The sequence below is a fragment of the Misgurnus anguillicaudatus genome, chromosome 23 (assembly GCF_027580225.2).
Source record: "Misgurnus anguillicaudatus chromosome 23, ASM2758022v2, whole genome shotgun sequence".
Taxonomy (NCBI): Eukaryota; Metazoa; Chordata; class Actinopteri; order Cypriniformes; family Cobitidae; genus Misgurnus; species Misgurnus anguillicaudatus.
The window spans coordinates 17,924,142-17,945,186 of record NC_073359.2 but is presented as its reverse complement, the minus strand read 5'-3'; the positions used below and the strand labels follow the sequence as shown (position 1 = coordinate 17,945,186).

At 35.4% G+C, this 21,045-nt stretch overlaps 2 protein-coding genes across 2 annotated transcripts in view; both read left to right on the top strand.

Moving 5' to 3' along the window:
* Positions 1–898: 898 nt before the first annotated feature.
* hmg20b (high mobility group 20B) lies at positions 899–5,047 on the top strand. Its single transcript, XM_073862246.1, has 9 exons — positions 899–1,047; positions 1,729–1,816; positions 1,959–2,189; positions 2,322–2,436; positions 3,298–3,353; positions 3,478–3,544; positions 3,625–3,840; positions 3,935–4,067; positions 4,347–5,047. The coding sequence occupies exons 2-9, from the start codon at positions 1,739–1,741 to the stop codon at positions 4,357–4,359; spliced, it is 909 nt and encodes a 302-aa protein (XP_073718347.1). The 5' UTR covers positions 899–1,047; positions 1,729–1,738; the 3' UTR covers positions 4,360–5,047.
* A 1,395-nt stretch (positions 5,048–6,442) lies between these two features.
* unc13a (unc-13 homolog A (C. elegans)) overlaps positions 6,443–21,045 on the top strand; it is a 59,465-nt gene continuing 44,862 nt past the window's right edge. Inside the window, exons 1-4 of the mRNA XM_073862175.1 lie at positions 6,443–6,795; positions 13,319–13,348; positions 13,430–13,529; positions 20,907–21,024. Of these exons, the coding sequence (XP_073718276.1) occupies positions 6,774–6,795; positions 13,319–13,348; positions 13,430–13,529; positions 20,907–21,024 (270 nt within the window). The 5' untranslated portion in view covers positions 6,443–6,773. The remainder of the gene's footprint in view (positions 6,796–13,318; positions 13,349–13,429; positions 13,530–20,906; positions 21,025–21,045) is intronic.

The window sequence follows — 21,045 nt, the reverse complement described above, 5'->3', positions numbered from 1 at the left end:
TATTTATTCTCTAAAATACTTTGGAGAAGATGCAGGTGTTCGTTTAAATTTTTGGAACGAGATAAGCTATATGAGATGTAGTTAATATAAATAGATTTATATTCGTTCCTATTAACAACTAATCAGTCAAGTTGTTAGCGCATTTTTAAATCTGTTACTTTGTGTTAATTGTGATGAACGACTTTTTTATTAAAAAACATTTTAAAAAAATACAACTACTATGGATCTATGTTGTAAGTATGTATTTTCGTATTATTGGAATGCTCCGTGTTCCTAATATATAAATATTTAAGCTTTTAAACTCACTTTCAAATACACAAGAGGTATATTTGACATCGTGCGACGCTGCGCAGACTGACTATTTTATGGTATTTAAGTACCGCGAGAGCGATTTAAAACCAATGGTTTTTAATCGCTCTCGCGGTACTTTGATGTCATAACGCATGAAACCGAACATAACCGTATTGTGCAAAAAGTCTATTTGCAAAAGGAAGTTTGGTTCATTTTCTATTTGATGTGTATTGCCGTAATTAAAAACATAAATAAATTTTGATTTTGATAAGAATTATGTTTATTTAGGTGAGGTGTGAAATAAATGATTGGCAGAGACTGGCCTTTCACATATAAAATCCTGAATGTGTAACAATTTGCATACATACCACACACAAAAAATAACATTTTTGATCGAGGGAAATAGAGTTTGCATGCAAAATATGACATAATGGCGTGTGAATTACTTCATAATATCATTATAATATGTTTATTCCATAATCACTGGCTTGAATAATATTGTTGAATATAATTTAAGAAAATAAAAATACTAAACGGTAAAATAACTATTGCTACTCTTGCACAGTTTTATAAAGAAAAATCCTAAATATGTAATGCACCATCATAACTTTATTTCCCGTCATGCAAATAAACCGCATGCCGTTTGCCCCGCCTACTAAATCGCACAAACCAATCACAATCATCAGGGAACTGTCCATCAAACCAACGTTTGCACATAAGCTAGCGTTTGAGTTACGAAAACAGGCAATAATTTAGGTAAGTCGAAATGTTATTTATAAATAGCGCGCACTATATTAAAATACCAATAGTCACCAATATATACAAATGTATACGGTTATTGCAAATAAAGACGCGATTTGTTTAACACATTTGAGCTTATACAGAGGCTAGTTAGCCACCTATGCTAATAATAATTGGCTATTATCCAGTATTCAACATTATAATACACGCGTGTTTTAAAATGCATCGTCTAATACATTTTATCGGATAACAAAACACGTATTAATTAACACATAACCATCGATTATGGTGCCTCTGTCTCAAAATGGGGTGAGCTGCCTATCTAGACAACTTTTTGTTCGCTCCCTTGATGCATAGAAATGTTTTCTACAGTTTTAAAATACCTAAAATTTAAACAAATTTTCTCTAAACACAAAATTAAATATAAGGAATGTTGCACAAAAATGGTTGCAAGATATTATGATAATAATGTTATTATTTCTTATTTTATTAATAATAATATTTTTTGTATTTCTTTACTTGTGTAATGAGAATAATTGGAAATAATATAAACACCAGGACTCATTATAATGCGATTTGCTGTGTAAATGTGCTTAAAATGCTTCTTATTGGTTCTAAATTCAAGCTGCATTTTCTTTATGCAAAAAGATGAATTGAAATATGAAGTGAAATATGACATGGTTTTGTATCTCCAAGGGTCTTTGTTATGGGTGGTGTTAAGCAAGAGCAGAGTGATGCACCTGCGTCTAAAGATTCCCAAAACATTGACTCAGGGCAGGAGGAGGTAAGATTAAAGCTCATTTTAAATCAGTAACCTCATCTTTCATATGTCACAAAATGCACAAATATATAACTATATAACAGAATTGTTTAATAGAGTGGTCAACATGTTCACTTTGATTTGATGTATATTAATTTGTTTACAGAACAGCCCATCATCCGCTCAGCCCGTTAAGAAGCGAGGCTGGCCAAAAGGTAAAAAGAGAAAGAAGGTGTTGCCTAATGGACCCAAGGCTCCGGTTACTGGATACGTGCGTTTCCTGAATGAAAGACGGGAACATATCCGTGCTCTGCACCCTGATCTCCCCTTTCCCGAAATTACTAAGAGACTCGGTGCTGAATGGAGCCGCCTGGCCACTCATGACAAACAGCGGTACTACTTATTTTCCTATTGGGATATGCATGAATAGCTTTTATACTTTGTATATCAATGTCGGATTACAAGCTATGTGCCTTTATCTATAATGCGTTTATTCACTGATTGTATGTATTATTGTTTTTAGCGGTACCTAGATGAAGCAGAAAGGGACAAAATGCAGTATGCACGAGACCTCAAAGAGTATCAGAAGAGTGAGGCGTATCAGATCACGTGCGCTAAAGTTCAAGACAAGAGAATTAAAAGAGGTGGTTGTACTCTATATGTTGTTCATGTGGCGTCCTCTTTTGCTTTTAAAGGGACACTCCACTTTTTTTGAAAATATGCTAATTTTCTAGTTCCCCTAAAGTTAAACATTTGATTTTACCGTTTTGGAATCCATTCAGCTGATCTCCAGGTCTGGCGGTACTATTTTTGGCATGGCTTGGCACATTCCATTGAATCTGATTAGACCATTAGCATCGCGCTAAAAAATAACCAAAGAGTTTTGATATTTTTCCTATTTGAAACTTGACTCTTAAGAAGTTACATTGTGTACTAAGCCTGACAGAAAATTGGAAGTTGCGCTTTTCTGGGCCGATGTGGCTAGGAACTATACTCTCATTTTGGCGTAAAGTCCTTGATTATTATGCCAGAATTAAAGTATAGTTCCTAGCTATATCTGCCTATCAAAAATCAAAACTTTTAATTTTCCGTCTGTCTTAGTGCACGATGTAACTGCAGAGGAGTCCATTTTTGGATTGGAAAATACCGAAACTACTTGTTTGTTTTTTGGCGAGATGCTGGTGGTCTGGTCGGATTCAATGGATTATGCTAAACTATGCTAAAAATTTTACTGCCAGACCCAGAGATTGGCTGAATGGATTCCAAAACGGTAAAAATCAAATGTTTGACTCTAGGGAAGCTGGAAAATGAGCAAATTTTTTAAAGTGGAGTGTCTCTTTAATGACTTGATGAGTGCATATAAAACCTAATTTTTTGGTACATCACATTATCTGTCTTTCTATCTGTTATTGTGTTTAGGGATAGCATATGTTTATGAAGTGTTTTGTGCATTGTACTGTTTCGAATTGCAAGTGCAATTGTTTTCTAAAACTTTTTTTTAACAGAGGAGGTGACGTCTGTCATAATCAATGCCAGCAGTTCTGGATCAGCAGGTTTTAAGGTAAGTACCAAAGGTACTGTAGATCTTGTTCCTCATTTGTAAGTCACTTAGGATAAAATCATATGCTAAATCTAAAAATCTACCTTTAGTATTATAATGCATTATTTTCATAACTTTCTTTCAGAGCTCAGACCTCTCCACCAGATTTGATGTCCCTATTTTCACAGAAGAATTTCTAGACCAAAACAAAGGTAAGTTAGGCATGTTAAAGTACGAGCAATATCTATGAGTGTGAAATGCTGTTTTCTTATCAAATAACCAAAATCCCCAGCTCGAGAAGCAGAACTACGACGACTACGTAAAGCTAACGTGGAGTTCGAGGAGCAGAACGCGGTGCTGCAAAAGCACATTGCCGACATGTTCAGCGCTAAAGAGCGACTGGAAGCAGAGCTTGGCCAGGATGAACTCCGCACACAAGCTCTACAGCGCCATCTACAGACAATAAAACACTCACTGGTCAGCAGCCTGGCCACTGTGCCCTTACCAGGTCAGTGTCATTCATTTGTCTCATATACTATTGGCTTTTATTTAAATAGTATTAGTAGATTGACAGATTGTTTGATTTTCTGACTTTTTTTAAGGCACGGGTGAGACACCTTCTATTGGATCTCTAGACTCGTACCTGGGTCGCTTGAGTAATGTTTTAGAGACTAGACCCCACGAGCATCGTGGCTTAGTTGTGAAGCTACAAGAGCTCCTCGCTCACCTTGACAGGTAAGATATAGCCCCAGTGCGATATTGGGTAAAAGTCAGGAAGGACTGTGGGACCTTGTCTTTCATTTCCCAAATGACAATGTTGTTGCATATCATATAGATAAGCTAGTTTTAGTATTTTAACTAAACACCTGTGCCTTTGTGTCACTGTTTCACTCTTACATGTCATTGATTTCTGTGCTCGCATTGTTTTTTTTTATAAGACAGGGAAAATTCATCTCAAAAGCAAGTGTGTGGCAATGCTTTTACCTTTTATATTTCATTTTTGTTATCCACCAGTGAGAAGCTTTGAACACATCTACAGTGTGCTGTGATTTATGAGTTCTCCATCCGGTTTGACCAAAGCCTTGGAAAGGCCAGGAACCATTGACAAAGGCTCAGCCAAGGTGTAATAGTGCAATACAGATTAATTGCATATTTAAAAGTGTAGCTCATCTTTGAGCTAATTTGTAACGCGGGTGCTGGCAAATTTTAAACACATTGGCATTAATCATCTAGAACATTGTTATTGCGGTTTTTGATACTTACAGCTGCTCAAGGGATCCTGCATGGAGTCTGTTTAGGACCATGGACATAATGGTTTAAAGGCATGCTAAACTGTTTGCCATGTAATATCCTCTTTACTAACAAATTGTAATGAAATGTGAAAGTGTAGTATTTTATATTCAATGACCTGAACCCTTGTTGCACAGTAATGTGCATTGCAAAACAATATATTTTTGTGTCATGTTTTCTGCCATAAATATTGCAATTAGCAATATTTTCTATAAAATATTGATGTTGATTTTGGCTGTGTTCCCTAAAAAAATAAATTTTGCTGAACAAATATGAATAAATTTTAGCATTCAAAACAGTTCAGGAGTTTACTTTGTTAAAGTGATGTACTGGAATGAATTTATGATTGATTGATTTTTTTAAAAAGATGGAAAATATGTTTTTGAAGCAAAAAAGATGTTGACAAAAATAAAATCTGGCAACAATTGGCTGTTTTTCCTTTCTTTTATTACTAGTTTTGGGATCCTACAAGTATGTGGATACACACTCTACATTGTTCAGTAGATATCATACTCATCCAATAGATGGTAGCATGGACCACACCACTAAAAAGCAAGCCCTATTGTATTAGAAATTGGTTATTTATCTATGTGCAAAATAATTACAATTCACATTTAAGAAGCTTCAAATCTCTAGTGTTTCCACTTGTGCAGAATTCATCTAAATGGTGTAAAACTGCATAAATGTTTAGTTAACATAAATAAGCATGGGTTTATTTTCTATCTGGGGTCTGAATCTATCCCAAAATTAGGACAGTCATGAAGTGTGAACCTGATATGTCAATAGTAAGTGTTTTAGACCTGTTCAAGCCCCTTATGGGTTTTTAGGACCCTTTCAAAAACAATGATCTGAACAAAAATGATTGATGAAAATCTTGGGAAAAGCTTTTATTAAATCCCAGTTGGATAGTGTTGTATATTTAAATATTGACTATAACAAACTAGTAAATTGTTGTGTGTTATAGTAATAACTGCATTTTATGGGATTCTGTAGTATAATTGTGAAATGATAAATTAACTATATTTACTATATAAATTGTTGTACATTGAAATGATTGCTGCACTGTTGATGTTTCCTATAGCATTCTGCATTATTTACTATATTTACAGTACTATTAACTATAGTGAATTGATAAACTAACAAATACTGTAGTAAACTGTGATATTTACTATAGTAATTTATTTGGGCTACTACTATACTAATTAGATTCTCACATAGATGGTCATGGGTTCACAACTAGCATGACAGTACTTTATTTAAGGTATTTCTATTTATAATGTTTTTGAGTTAAACTTGCTATCCTTTATGTTTAAATTGTTTGCCAATTTGTCATAATTTTTTTTTAATTGAACAACTACTCTTTTGGTAAATACAGCTTGCACATTAAGAGATTGTTAGCCTACAAAAATATACAGAATTCTTCGACACAAGAAATGCTGCATGTCTGAAGTGCTTCTTTAGCCCTTTTTGATTTATAATCTTTTGACGATGTCATCAAGCTTGTTAATATTTTTACAACTATATTGTCTTCTATTTTTCCAATGAGCATCATCATTAAAAGCAATATAATGCTGGAAAAAAAACTATACTAATTAGATGTAGTAAGTTGATAAAATAGTAAAACAAATATGGGACAAAAATAGAAATACATAAAAAATTCAGGCTTCTTAAGGTTTTCACTATTTTTTTAAAGCTCAGTTTGTTCCAAAAGTTTTATGAATAACTATGAAGTCATTTATAAAATGGAATAAAAGGAAGGGAGTGTCTTCCGCGTGATCTGCCGGACTCACGACACCGCTCGCGTGCACGGCTAGGGCCGTGACGTCACTGTAGTAGCTGTCCTCGCGGCGGCGGTGCTGAACAAGATGGCTGCGCGTCGCGTTACCAGCAGCTGAAAACCAGCGCTAATAATCACGAATCGCCCGATTAACAGCATTTTACACCGAGAGGGCGACACACAAACACACTCGGATTTAATTCACCGTAGACATCGAAAGAAAAGCTGTTATATTTGTATATTTTTGGAGTAGTGTGCTGAAGTGGGGAGGTTACCCAACAGAAAAAAATCTCAATACATCAATAAGAGTTTAATTTTGTGGACTAACGAACAGATAATATTCGCGTGAGTGGTGATTATATTTGTAGTGAGAGATGTCACTGCTGTGTGTTGGAGGTAAGTGTATTTATTTCATTCATTGATGCGTTACTGTTTCATGACAGTCAGCTGTTGGATGTGTATGCATGTACTACTTGTGTTACTTATAAATCTCTAGCAATTTTAAGTGTTAGTCATTTTTTTTTTTATTGTAATTAAGAGGATACTGTTTTAATGTACATTTTTCTGTAGCCTAATGAATTGAATGCACGACAGTCCAATGGTTGGACATTTTCTAGATTAACTAAACCCAACGGTTGGCTTTGTCCGTATTTTACCCAAAAAGTCGGTTGAAACAACCTAACATTTGGCTAGTGAGCGAATTAATATTAGTTGAGTTGACGTTAATTACTAGTTTAAATTAATTTACTCATGAGCCGTTTGGTCGAAATGTCACGCGAGATGTGAGGGGTCGAGATAGGAGTGCCGCTTCCGTGCTTGTTGCCCTTTTTATTAGTCTGTATTGCTTCATGTACATGCATGTTTTTTAAGGATAAAGACACAAATTTCATTCAAACCGAGATCAGTGTTGAAACCGCCCAGTAGTTCATGCCTTAAATGGCAGTTCAATTCAGGGGTGTGTTCTCTTCAGATGCAGCATTAGTTTGATCCCCTGCTCAGGTGGGATCCGCTTTGATGTATACTACATCTATTTATAACCACGTTTACAGTAGATTGATAAAACAGCATAGAATAAGTTCAAAACATTTGTGATGATCAATATTACATGTTTTCTTCTCGGAAATGTTATTTTTATATACTGACAATATATGAGGTCTATCACATGGACCACAAAACCATTTGTAAGGGTCTTTTTTAAATTGAGATTTATACATCACATGAAAGCTGAATAAATAAGCTTTCCATTGGTGTATGGTTTGTTAGGATATGACAATATTTGGTAAAGAAACGGTTTGAAAATCTGGAATCTGAGGGTGCAAAAATTTTAATATTAAGAAAATCGCCTTTTAAGTTGTCCAAATGAAGTCCTTAGCAACACATATTACTAATGATGAATACATTTTTGATCTTTACCTAATTTCCTAATGATTTTTGGCATAAAATATCAATAATTTGATCCATAAAATCTATTTTTGGCTATTGCTACAAATATAACTGTTTTACTTATGACTGGTTTTGTGGTCCAGGGTCACATATACACAAAAGGATCAGATACAGGTACTATGTAAAGAAATTTCAAATAAAGACTTTTGAATGTTGATTTGAACACTGGAGCATCCTTGAAACGATGCATTAAACAAAATATTTTTTCTTAAAATCACCACATAATCTTACGGGCTTGAATGTCATATCGACATTACATGCAGTACATTTTTATGATTTCTTCCTTTTTGTATTCATTAACATTTTATGTGCATATATGCATAAGGGTACACACTTAATAAAATACTGGGTTATTTTCAACCCATCTGTTGGGTTAAGTTAACACAGAAAATTTTATATTTGACCCAATAATGGGTTAAAACCACCCAGCATTTTGTGTTGAAACAACCTAGCATAGGGTGAATAATACACTTTTGTAAGTGTAAGTGCATTACAGGATTGTTAGGTTACAACTAGTAAATACTATAGTAAACTTAAATTTTTACTATGGTAAACTGTAGTGTACTGTAGTATTAACAATAGTGAATTGATAAACTGTAGAAAATATGGTGTATTGTAATATTTACTATAGTAAATTGTATTATATTGTAGTAATTATACTACTATGCTAATTAACTATAGTACATTTATAAATGTTGTAGAAAATGCTGTAGTATAAATTTAATATTTACAATGTTGAGGTTCAAAAAACTATAGGATTTTACTACAGTTTACTATAATCAATACTAAAGTATACTATGAGAAAACGTATAGGAGAGGAAAAATTATTAGTTCCGGGCAAAGATTAATCGCAATAATTGCATACAAAATAAAAGTGCATTTTTGCCTAATATATGTGTGTGTACTGCTTGTAATTATTATGTATATTTAAACACATACACATATATACATTTCAGAACATTTTTATTTATATATCAATTTTTATTGTTAATATAGAATATATATACATGAATGTGTATACATGAATATACATGAATGTGTGTGTATTTATATACGGTACACATAATAATTACAAACAGCACACAGTAATATATTATGCAAAAAAAAAAACATTTTTATTTTGTATGCGATTAATCGCGATTAATCTTTGTCCAGCACTATTATTTTTATACTTTTTTTCTTTTTGTATATATGAATATTTTAGGTTATTCTTTAAGATTTTATGAACATATGTATAATAAGGGTATGTGTTACAGGATGGTTACAGGGTTAGGTTTAATGGATAAGTCTTGTAACTGTTTTACCATTTCAGGTTTGCCATTCATGAAGCCATTAATATTTTTAGCCTTTCTTAGTTCATATGTAATGTTTCCTGTGGTAGACAAATTAATTTTTAATAATATATTACACTCTAAAAAATGCTGGGTAATTTTCAACCCGGCATTGGGTCAAAAAGGGACGAGCCAAGCAGCTGGGTTAAAATTAACCCAGAAAATGTTTATATTGGGTTAAAACAACCCAGCATGGGTTAAATTACAACTCAGCAGGCTGGGCTTGTCCCTTTTTGGCACAATGCTGTGTTGAAAAAAACCCAGCATTTTTTGGAGTGTACATTACGTGTACACTATTGTACCTTTCTATATTAGCTTTAGTCTATTGCAAAATAATAAGCTTTGAAATATTGAAAACACTATCAGAATCTCTTGCGTTCTAAATGTCATAAGACCAGCAAGCCTTTCTTTGGCCCTCAGTGGGCCGTGGGCCCATGTTGGCCTGGCTTGCTTCAGTTCCCAATTGCCACTTAACACAAAACAACATGCCAGTAAGATTGATCTGCTGCAAGAGATCCGTTGTAGGAGACATCTGAATGATACTGTAAGCTGCGTTTCTTTCAGCACATCCCACATAGTCATTCTGATCCAAAAACGTGTCTGTCACTGCAATTAAACAGGCAGCAGATTCACAGCCAGTGTCCAAAAATGACAGTGGGTGAGTGGGTGTGTGTGAACTGGTGTCGTTCTCACTAACCTGAGCACATGTACAGGAAAGCTTGCCTAATTCCCACTGGATGTGTTTTGATGCTAACAGTCCTGGATTCTTACATAACTGTCTTTTTTAGTCTCCTGTAGCTCAATTGGTAGAGCATTGCATTGAGAGCTTAAAGGTCATGGGTTTGATCCCCAGGGAACAATGTGTAGACTTAAAGCGCTGTAATATTTGGATAAAAGCACCTGCCAACGTAAATTATTATTTTATTGGATTGCATCTAAAAATCTGGTGGTTTAAATAGCCTTCTTGTTTTAGTATGTTCACTTAATATCAGTTTATAAAGTTAATGCTTAATTGCTTTTGCAAATGGCATTTGATGAAGTGGCTTTCAACAAATCAATTAATGCAAATCTTTCCTCCGGACTCTCAGGCTTTATCTCCCCAACATGTAGGCTATTAGTTTGCAGACCCCTATGCACAGTTTGATTACCTCAAACACCTGCATGCCAAATCCTCACTCTCACTGAAGGGTGCTTTCATTTTTTCCAAGCTTTTAGCCCCTCGCCCAAAACCCCTTGACTCAGATTCACCCTGAAGTTGATATTTTTAGTGTCAGGATATAGCTCGCTCCACTCGCGTGACTGCACAGAGAGATTAATGGAGCGCGAGGGGAAGAGATAGAGGCAGCACACGTGTGTGTCAGCCACATGGTAGGAAGTGATGTGTGGGTGCAGAGAGAGGAAACCCAGACAAGGCATGAGTCTAAACCTCAGGCTGGGATCCTGCAGTTCAACGTTGCCCTGTCAGAAAATGGTTAAAATATTTAGTACCCTTTCAAAAAGTACAGCTGTGCACCTTAACTACATTAGTACCTCAATTGGTATCAAATATGTGTACATATTAGGACCTTTATAAAGGATACTGCCCCATTGACAGGTGGTGTACATATTAAAGGGACATTCCACTTTTTTTGAAAATATGCTCATTTTCCAGCTCCCCTATAGCCTGACGTTGTCATACTAAATTCTAGTCAGAATTTGAGTCTGATACCGCTCCATTGGGCTATGATTATGAGGCATGTCTCAACCGAAAAATGCCTCTGCACTCAATTGGATAGACCATGACCAATCAGAGCAACGGAGTGTGTGACTTATGTTGAAATGACGTCTTTTGATACCCATTACATTTGCTTGAAAAATATCGGAGCCTAGCATGTCCCTCCACTTATTCAGGGGTTCCGAAAAGAAGCTGGCAACGACCGCTCATTATATCCATCTCGTCGTGCACGCCGAGTTGCATCGCGTGATACCCATTTCAGTTGCTTCTTTAAACTTTGTCCTCCATAAGTGCGACCAACTTTTGCCGAATCCCGTAGAAAGGACGGAAAGAACATCTTTCCGATCAACAAATGCCTTGCTCGCGTTTCTCTGTTCCTCTTTTAAAATCAATGCGCTGTCGATATCTTTTAGAACAGACACACAGCTGAATTCTACAGCGGCAGCCATTTCGTTGTAAACAGATTCAACACACGCGCTCTTTGGTGACGTGGTTGATTACGTTACTGTTGATCATCTGTCCATCATCGTATAAAGCCCGCCCTGACAATTTGATTGGTTCGACCAGCATAGAAGCTCCTCAATGGAGAAACCCCAGACCGATCTTCCCGTCTTTTAAAATGTTGTGGGCGGGACTAAGATCGGCTGGAACCCAGGCTAGCTCCCCTAGAGTTAAACATTTGATTTTTACCGTTTTGGAATCCATTCAGCTGATCTCCAGGTCTGGTGCTAGCACTTTTAGCGTAGCTTAGCACAATCCATTGAATCTGATTAGACCATTAGCATCACACTTAAAAATAACCAAAGAGTTTCGATATTTTTCCTATTTAAAACTTCTAGACTCTTCTCTAGTTACATCGTGTACTAAGACCAACGGAAAATAAGGATTTGGGATTTTCAAGAAAGATATGGCTAGGAACTATACTCTAATTCTGGCGTAATAATCAGTGACTTTGTCGATGTAACATAGCTGCAGCAGGCGTAGTGATAGTCCTCTTGAAAATAGTCCTCTTGGTAACTTTTAATAGCAGGGGACTATTTTCGGGCAGTGCGTAATATCACTACGCCCGCTGCAGCCATGTTACATCAGCAAAGTCCTTGATTATTACGCCAGAATGTATAGAGTAAAGTTCCTAGCCATATCTGCCTAGAAAATCACAACTTTTAATTTTCTGTCGGTCTTAGTACACGATGTAACTACAGAAGAGTCAAGTTTTAAATAGGAAAAATATTGAAACTCTTTGGTTATTTTTAGCGTGATGCTAATGGTCTAATCGGATTCAATAGATTGTGCTAAGATATGCTAAAAGTGCTAGCGCCAGACCAGGAGATCAGCTGAATGGATTCCAAAACGTTAAAAATCAAATGTTTAACTCTAGGGGAGCTAGAAAATTAGCATATTTAAAAAAAAGTGGAATGTCCCTTTAAGAAATCCCATGTTGTTTCTCTGTTGTATTATTAAAAGCTTGCATTGTCTCAGGTGTAATTTATTAAAGTTTTAAAGTAAAAAGAGCTGAGAAATTTTGCTCTATAACATTCAGGACTGTTTTAAAGAGGATGACTGACTATGAAAGATTACAGTGCTACAGTAAATGACTCTGGATTATTTTAGGAGTCCTTTACATGCTGTCTGCTCACACTGAATGGATCAATATGAATTATGAATGGACTGTTGACGTCAGTGGCTTTTGAACAGGATCTCAGATGGAAAATGGTTTTATTTAGACTTCCCGAGGCAAAACTGACAGTGACTAGTACCACTCTTGCTATGTAAGATCCCTCTCTCTGCAATTTCACAACCATTTTAATATTGTATATCATAAAGCAATCGCCAGAAAGATTATCTTTTCAAAATCCTATGCTGCTGACACGCAAGCTTTTGCAAGGTGTTCACATATCTTTTTTTCTTTTTCATCTCTTTTAATAAAGAACTGGTGGTACCATGGTATTTACTGTATATATAACTTTACATGGTAAATGTAAAAAATACTGTGGTACGTGTTTAAAAACCTTGGCAGTGCTATCTGTATGTGTATAACTTGGTGCTATGATTACAGGAGTGCATTGCTTGCTGAATTTACTTGTACCTTTTTAAATCATATGTGACCCTGTCTGTGAAATCCAGTTTAATCCAGTATTTTCACAGTATATGTTCTGATATGTAGGATGATTTTATATAGAAAACCGTAAATCAGAGTCAAATGACTCATGCTGGATTTTCACAGAATGGGTCACACTTTCAGCTTTCTAAATAAAGATATGACAGAAAGTAAATGATGGTAAACTCAAGTCTACAGCCTTGCGGTATCCCTCATGCAAAAATGCAAATAAGCCGACTCTGTATATCTCAAATGATCTGCCTGATATGTAAAGTGTGATTATTTTTGCCTCTCTTTGTCATTTATTTACATAAATGTCTTTCTTTATTGCAGTGAAGAAAGCCAAGCTCGATGGACCGCAAGGTAAATTTAAAGTACAGTTGTTTTGAGTTTTTTTTTCTTGATGTATCATGTGTACTAAATCCATTGTCGCTTTCCTTACAGAAAAATTCAACACGTACGTGTCACTAAAGGTTCAGAACGTCAAAAGCACCACCATAGCCGTGCGAGGCAGTCAGCCATGTTGGGAGCAAGACTTCATGTTGTAAGTTCTTGTTGCCTATAGAAAAAGTTAAAGGCGGGGTGCATGATTTTTGAAAAACACTTTGGAAAAGCGAGTCAGGCCGACTGCCAAAACATACTTGTGGCCAATCAGCAGTAAGGGGGATGTTTACTAACCGGAATAGTTTCCTGGGTTGCATATATGTGGGGCGGGTCTATCAAAAGAAGGTCCAGATTCTATTGGGGTAGCGGCGTGTTTGTTTAGGTGATTTCAAATATCAACATTGGCTTTCAGAGATCATGCACCCCGCCTTTAAGCAAAAAATGCATTGCACGCTGTATGTATTTACATGCTCAATGTGTTTGAATTATATGTGACTCTGAACCACAAAACCAGTCATAAGTAGCACGGGTATATTTGTAGCACCAATACATTGAATGTATCAAATACATTTTTATGCCCAAAAATTATTAGGATATTCAGTAAAGATCTTGTTTAATAAAGATTTTTGTAAATTTCCTACCGTAAATATATTAAAAATGTATAGTGTAGTGATATTAGTTGCAAAGGACTTTATTTGGACAACTTTAAAGGCGACTTTATCAATGTTTTGATTTATTTTGCACCCTCAGATTCCAGATTTTCAAATAGTTGTATCTCAGCCAAATATTGTCCTATCCTAACAAGCCGCAATGGAATCTTATTAATTTAAAAATATCAACCTTTATGGCAGGTTTTGTGGTCCAGAGTCAGATATAGTCAAACAATTGATATGTGCAAAATGTTAAATATGGTTGTCATATATTTTCACATTCATGATGAAAAGGTTGTTTTTGTGCTTATGTAACAGTTTGCATCCCCTGGATAGGCAGTTAGTACCCCTAATGATTTTACTCTCAAGGGCTGAGATGTTGCCTAGCACTGGTCACAATAAATCCTAACCTTAGGTTGAACTTAATATGAAAAAAGTTGTATGTGAGTGTTTTTCGATTTGGGCCTGTATGCAGCCACTATACCAAACCCAATAGCAATGGGCTATAAACTGTATATAGCAACACCCTTAAAGGGACATTTCACTTTTTTTGAAAATATGCTCATTTTCAAGCTCCCCTAGAGTTAAACATTTGTGATTTTCAAGGCCGATATGGCTAGGAACTATACTCTCATTCCGGTGTAATAATCAAGAACTTTGCTGCCGTAACATGGCTGCAGGAGGCGCCATGTTAGGGCAGCAAAGTCCTTGATTATTACACCAAAATGAGAGTACAGTTCCTAGCAATATCGGCCTAGAAAATCTATTTTTGCTGCGCTGCTCACGCTCAATTAAAGTGAAAGTGCATTGTTTATGCTTTAAATGGTCGTGGATTGACGCGAAAAAGTTTAATTTTACCATAAAATCATAAATGTGACGCCAAGAGTGTTTCAAACAGTCATGACTTTGAGCCATTTAAAAGAAAGTAATGAAATATTTAAAAAAACCAGAAGACTGCGCTGTCCTGTGCTGTCATTCACTGTCTGCCCAGCACTTAATGAGTCCTCATCTATAATCTTCAGAGAAATAGATACATCTATAAATCTATGCTTAAACTGTTGAAGGGAAACACGATCGACTACTTTATTCTGTCAATATGAATATTTTTATCAATATTTTTTATTTTATCGTAAAACTTCAGAGAAGCAGATTTAATAATGTGCCATGGGCTTTTTATGTCTATAATTGTGTATTGTGTCTATATCTGGCATAACAGGAACCAGAACAGCACGAAAACAATGTGGGTTAAACAAATCACAGTTATATAAATTACACTGACCGTCAAAAAGCGTCTTGAAGAGGTTTTGCTCATTAATGCATGTAAAATAAAGTAATGTGAACTTGAGAGATTTTTATACTGTTATTAAACTGCACAGTATGTGCCGCAAACGCAGCCAGTGTGAAAGCACAATGGACACGCGCAGCAAACGCTCTTCTCACGCGCTGCTCACGCAACGCACACGCGCTGCTCACGCAACGCACACGCGCTGCTCACGCTTGCGGTGTGAAACCGGCGTAATGCTTAGCTATGCTAAAAATGCTAGCGCCAGACCCGAAGATCAGCTGAATTGATTTCAAAACAGTAAAAATCAAATGTTTAACTCTAGGGAAGCTGGAAAATGAGCATATTTTCAAAATAAGTGGAGTGTCCCTTTAATAACCTAGTATCATTATGCATTTTTCAGCATTTAAAAACACCACCCATATTTTTTTAGAATTTTAAAAGATGTAGTTTTTTATAATGTAAATACAACAGCGCTGTTATAGACGACTGTTCAAGAACATCTGCTCTTTCTTGAATTCCAGCCAACCCCATTTTAAAACATCTATAAGCCAAATTTGATTTAGTTTCATCTTATCTCTCGGTGCAATGTCTAACCCAACACCTCCATTTCACCATTAGCCCCTGCTGCCGGTAAGAGGGATGGGTTTTGATATCAAAGCTGAGGCTATTATTAGTATTTGATGCAGCTTAGAGACTGCGGTCCTGTGGAGCTTCATTTGGTGTATGTCAGTAGTGATGCCCAAAGCACAGATGCCATTGTTTCAGTCTATACCCTGTTCCATTTTACTTATCTCTTGTTTTTTTATTCTTAATATAGTGTCCCTGTTAAATTTATTTATTTTTTGTCCTCAAATACCTTCTGGTGTCTGTTTTTTCCGGCAGTTTTTATTTTAAAGGTCACATATTTCTAAGCTTTCTAGAGTTTTATTTTAATTTTGGTGTCTGTAAGAATATATATTTGCAGTTTAAGTACCAAAAACAACCTCTGCTAAGAACAGGTCGTTTTGGCCTGTAATAAGTAATATTCATGAGCCTCTCTTCTGATAGGTCTGTTGTTTTATGAGCGAAATACGCAGTTGAAATAACGTTACCAATGGAAATACACTAAATGTTAGTTTCTGTACACTATGGGGCAATTTCCCGGACAGGGATTAGACTAGTCCTAGACTAAAACTTTTTTAAGAGCTGTCCAAACTGAAAACAATTTGTACTGACATATCTTAAAATACATCAGTGCCCTTTTTTGCCTCAAAATGCACACAGGTAATGTTTTTAGTAAGGCATGTTTGTTAAAACTAGTTATATTTCCAAATTAAACTAAGGCCTAGTCCTGGATTAAGCTAATCCCTGTCCGGGAAACCGCCCCTAAATGTTAGTTTAGTAATCCAACAGACACAGAGACTAAGAGATTTTAACCTTACCATGTTTAACTCAATAAACAAACAGACACCTATAGACACCTACAGAACGAAGTAATTTATATACACTGTTAGAAATTACCAGCATTTTACAATCATTAACAGTGTTATTTTACCATAACTTGTTGTAATTAAGTGTCCCTGTAATATCCCAATGAATACCTGTGAAAACTATAGTATCCTTGGATTTTACAGCATGTAACTCTTATTTTACAGTAAAATCTTGCAATGTAAAACCTGCTGTTATATCACAAAAAGGTCTGTAATATCACAGCAACACAGTAAAAAAATTAAGGATTTCACAGCATTAAACTGTATTATTACAGTGAAATATTGTATTTAACCTCTTACACCCTGAAGCTATTTTGGGGATTTTCGCCAGGTTTTGGCCTACCCAATTTCAAAAGCTTCCCATACCCACATGCAGACCTTAAAATAACGAAGTCTCTTTAAACAAAAAACGTCTTAGGCAAGCGCTAGCCTATACAGCTCCCACCCACTATCATCTGATTAGCCAATTCAAGCCTTGGTGGTCTTTTCAGCAGTATTTAAGTCACAGAAAAAGTACTACTGTTCTCTATGACGGTAACTAAAAAAAAACACATCTTTAAAATATATATCAGAAACAATGCAATTTAGTATTACATAAACGTAATAACCCAACACATATTAAATTAAAACTTTTTTTATAGTAAAACATGCCCAAAATAGTCCCTTATCCTTTCTTAGATTCACCTCATTATTTAGTCATTCAAATACAATAGCCAATGGCAAGTCTCCAGCAGCATTTAATGTGTTTGTTTTAGACGTAGTTCTGTTTATTGAAATTAGAATATGCAGTTTGGTTGTGGCATACTATATAGTAGATATAAATGATATAAGATGGTTATACAGTAAATATACAGTATTGTAACAGCTGAGCATCGCGTGCAGTTTTAAAATCAAATTTTAGCGGTTTTGTCACCGTCATTCATCAGCTCATTAAGCTCACGTTTGAGAAAAACTTCACACGCAAAAATCTACTGACCTTTAAGTTCAGGAGGAGCTTTCACTCCGCAAGGTCATCGTACGGTAAAACGTTGTATTTTATAATGTTGCGTTGTATTATAATATCTAATTTGCTGTGTTATGAACAAGCAGTGTGATTTATCTTTGGTCTCGTCGCAAATCACACTTACAGTATTTTAGGGCTTGTGCTTTTGTCTGGTGCTGCTATAGGCAAACAGGATAACCTTTGATGAATTTGTCATGCATGTCAAGTTGCTAACATGATGTTTCAAAATATATTATTTAAAGCGTTGTGCTTTGTTGTGATATTTGAGGTTGCTGCAGCAGCATGTATGATAGGGTCAGGAATTAATGACAAAACAGCTTATCACATATATCACATTGAAAATACATTATTTTAAATGAAGAAAAGTGTTTATTTAGAATAAAGGCATATGTTGGGTAGGGTAGGTATAAGAATGGCTTTAATTTATCTATAAGTGAAATAATAGATTAAATGCAGTGTAAACATTAATAAAATATAGCTATATGTACAGCTTTGTATTCATAAAACCTGCTTGCCTGATTTCATTAACTGTGACTAAATGTGTCAAACTAGTGTAATCATTATAACATTATAAATCATTAATCTAAAAACACAATTCATTTATTAGGTTTAGATGTTGATATTTTGTTTCATTTTAAGTCACCCTTATTGTGATTAGTGGTTGTTTTAGTTGGACTCTTGACCCTTGACTCTTTGCTTGCTAGTTTGTTCCCTGGTTGTGTTAACTTCGTGTTAATACACCACATTTGTTATGAACATTAACGTAAAGTTAATATTGTAATTCTGTGGTGGTTGGTTCATAATGGTAAAAAATCATCACCTAATTAATTTACTAATCAAACGTTTCTTTTCACAGTAAATTATTGTCAACATGTACATTACTTTCACAGTACACACTGTAATAGTACATGGCCTTGTTGTAATGATGAACAGCAAAAGATTGTAATTCCCCAGTAATGTATTGTAATATCACAGTAATTGCTTTGCCATTGAAGCTGTGAAGTTACAGTATACAGTTGTGCTTTTACATCAATGCATTGTAATATCACAGATATAACATCACAGTAAATTGCTGTGAGTATTTTCACAGTATATTTCTGTAATCCTTGCTGTGAAAGTCATGCAAAATTTATCCATTTATTTACTGTGATTTCACAACGAAAAATTTTGCAGTGTAGGTTTGTAATAACTTGAGGGTAAGTAAATGATAACATTTTTTTCTTTTTGGGTGAACTATCCTTTAAGCTTCTTATTTTCCATACAGAGCAATAATGTTAAAAGTAATGAAGTATTTACTTATTTCATTATCTGTAACACAGCAATGTAACAAATTACCTTTAAAAGTTAAGTACCATTTTTTAGAAACTCAAAAATTTGTTTTTAAATGGACAGTAAGCAGCGTTTTAAGTGTTTTAATAAAGGTGCAGTGTGTAATTTTTAGAAGGATCCCTTGACAGAAATGCAAAATAATATACAAAACTATATTATCAGTGGTGTATAAAGACCTTTTTATAATGAAACGGTATGTTTTTATTACCTTTTAATTAGGCATTTTACCTACAAACACAGAGGGTCCCCTTACGTGGAAGTCGCCATTTTGTGCCGCCATGTTTCTACCGAAGCCCTTAACAGACAAACTTTTTTACTAAGTTGTCTCAGACGATGACATGTTTTTCCGGTGGCGGCTTTCATAGCTTCTTTAAGCATTTTAAAAGCAAGGGGTGATCAGTGGACTGAGCTTTTAGGTTGCAATTCGCTACCTCACCACTACACAATGCTAAAATGTACACACTGCACCTTTAAACAAAATCAATGTCTTTATTCATGTCCTCGTTGGTGTCAAGTGATCTGACTTTTCTTTGTAAGCTTAGAATTTCTTCTCTTTACTTACATTGAATGGGTAAGTCATAGGAGGCTTCCATGTCGTTTCACCGTATTGATAAACTATAATAGCAGAGAGGGACAAAAAGCACTAGCCTACCAACGCGTTTCCACAACGCGTTTTCATTCAGAACCCGTGAACCAGCTGAAACGGACAAGGAGATCAGTGATTACGGCTACCGTAGTTGCAACACGCATTTGGAAAAGCGAGGCGCTAGAGAGCACTGTTCGTTTGAATGCAAAATACAATTTCACCACTAGAATGGCACTTATGTTCTTATATTTTGCCAAGTCTAGGATGTTGTAGTCTTAAACATTGACTATGACTCAAGCAATATAGACCTAAAATAACTTGCCAAACAGCTGCCATAATACCACACGTGCTAGCTGGCAATATGATGTTATAATGGGCAAAAAATGGTCCCAAGCTGTCACTGGGACAGTACACTTCAAAAAGGTCCAAATTTGTACCATTTAGGTATAGATATATACATTCCAATACCAATGTCTACCTTTGAGGTACTCTAGCCTATAAGGTACTTCTCTTTGCTACCAGTATGTACCTAAAATGTTTTATAATCCTAAAATGTCCTCTGAGGTACTAATATGAACTCTATGGGGCGATTTCACGGACAGGGATTAGTCTAGTCCTAGACTAAAATAAATGTAAGAGCTGTCCAAACTGAAAACAACTTGCACTCACATATCTTAAAATACATAAGTGCACTTTGTTTTGCCTCAAAATGCAAACAGGTAATGTTTTTAGTAAGGCATGTTTGTAAAAACTAGTTATATTTCCTAATTAAACTAAAGCCTAGTCCTATCTTAAGCTAATCCCTGTCCGGGAAACCACCCTATTTGCAAAGGTGTACTTTTTAGAAGGGTACTGCTCCAGTTACAGCAAGGGAGCATTTTTGACAGCATACTTCCAGCTGCAACTGACATTTTCTGTTTATATAAAGTGTATGTGGGTGATTTTAGGCCCGCTATGAAATGATATGAATAATGTTGGAGAAAACTAAGCATAACAGATAAAATAGACCATTGTGTAAATTGACTTTTTTGCTTACAGTCAAGATCCATTACCTGGACATGAACTAATACTGTATTTTGTAATGCAGGTTTTATAATCCTATGAACTAATACTGTATTTTGTAATGCAGGTTTTATAATCCTAAAATGTCCATACATTATATTTTTATTTCTCTATGTGTCACTCTTAATTTGACCCTTTACTATCTATTCCCAGTGAAATAAACAGGCTGGATCTGGGCCTGACAGTGGAGGTATGGAACAAAGGGCTGATTTGGGACACCATGGTTGGCACGTTGTGGATCCCATTGGACAGCATACGACAGTCGAACGAGGTACAGCCCAGATGGCCTGCC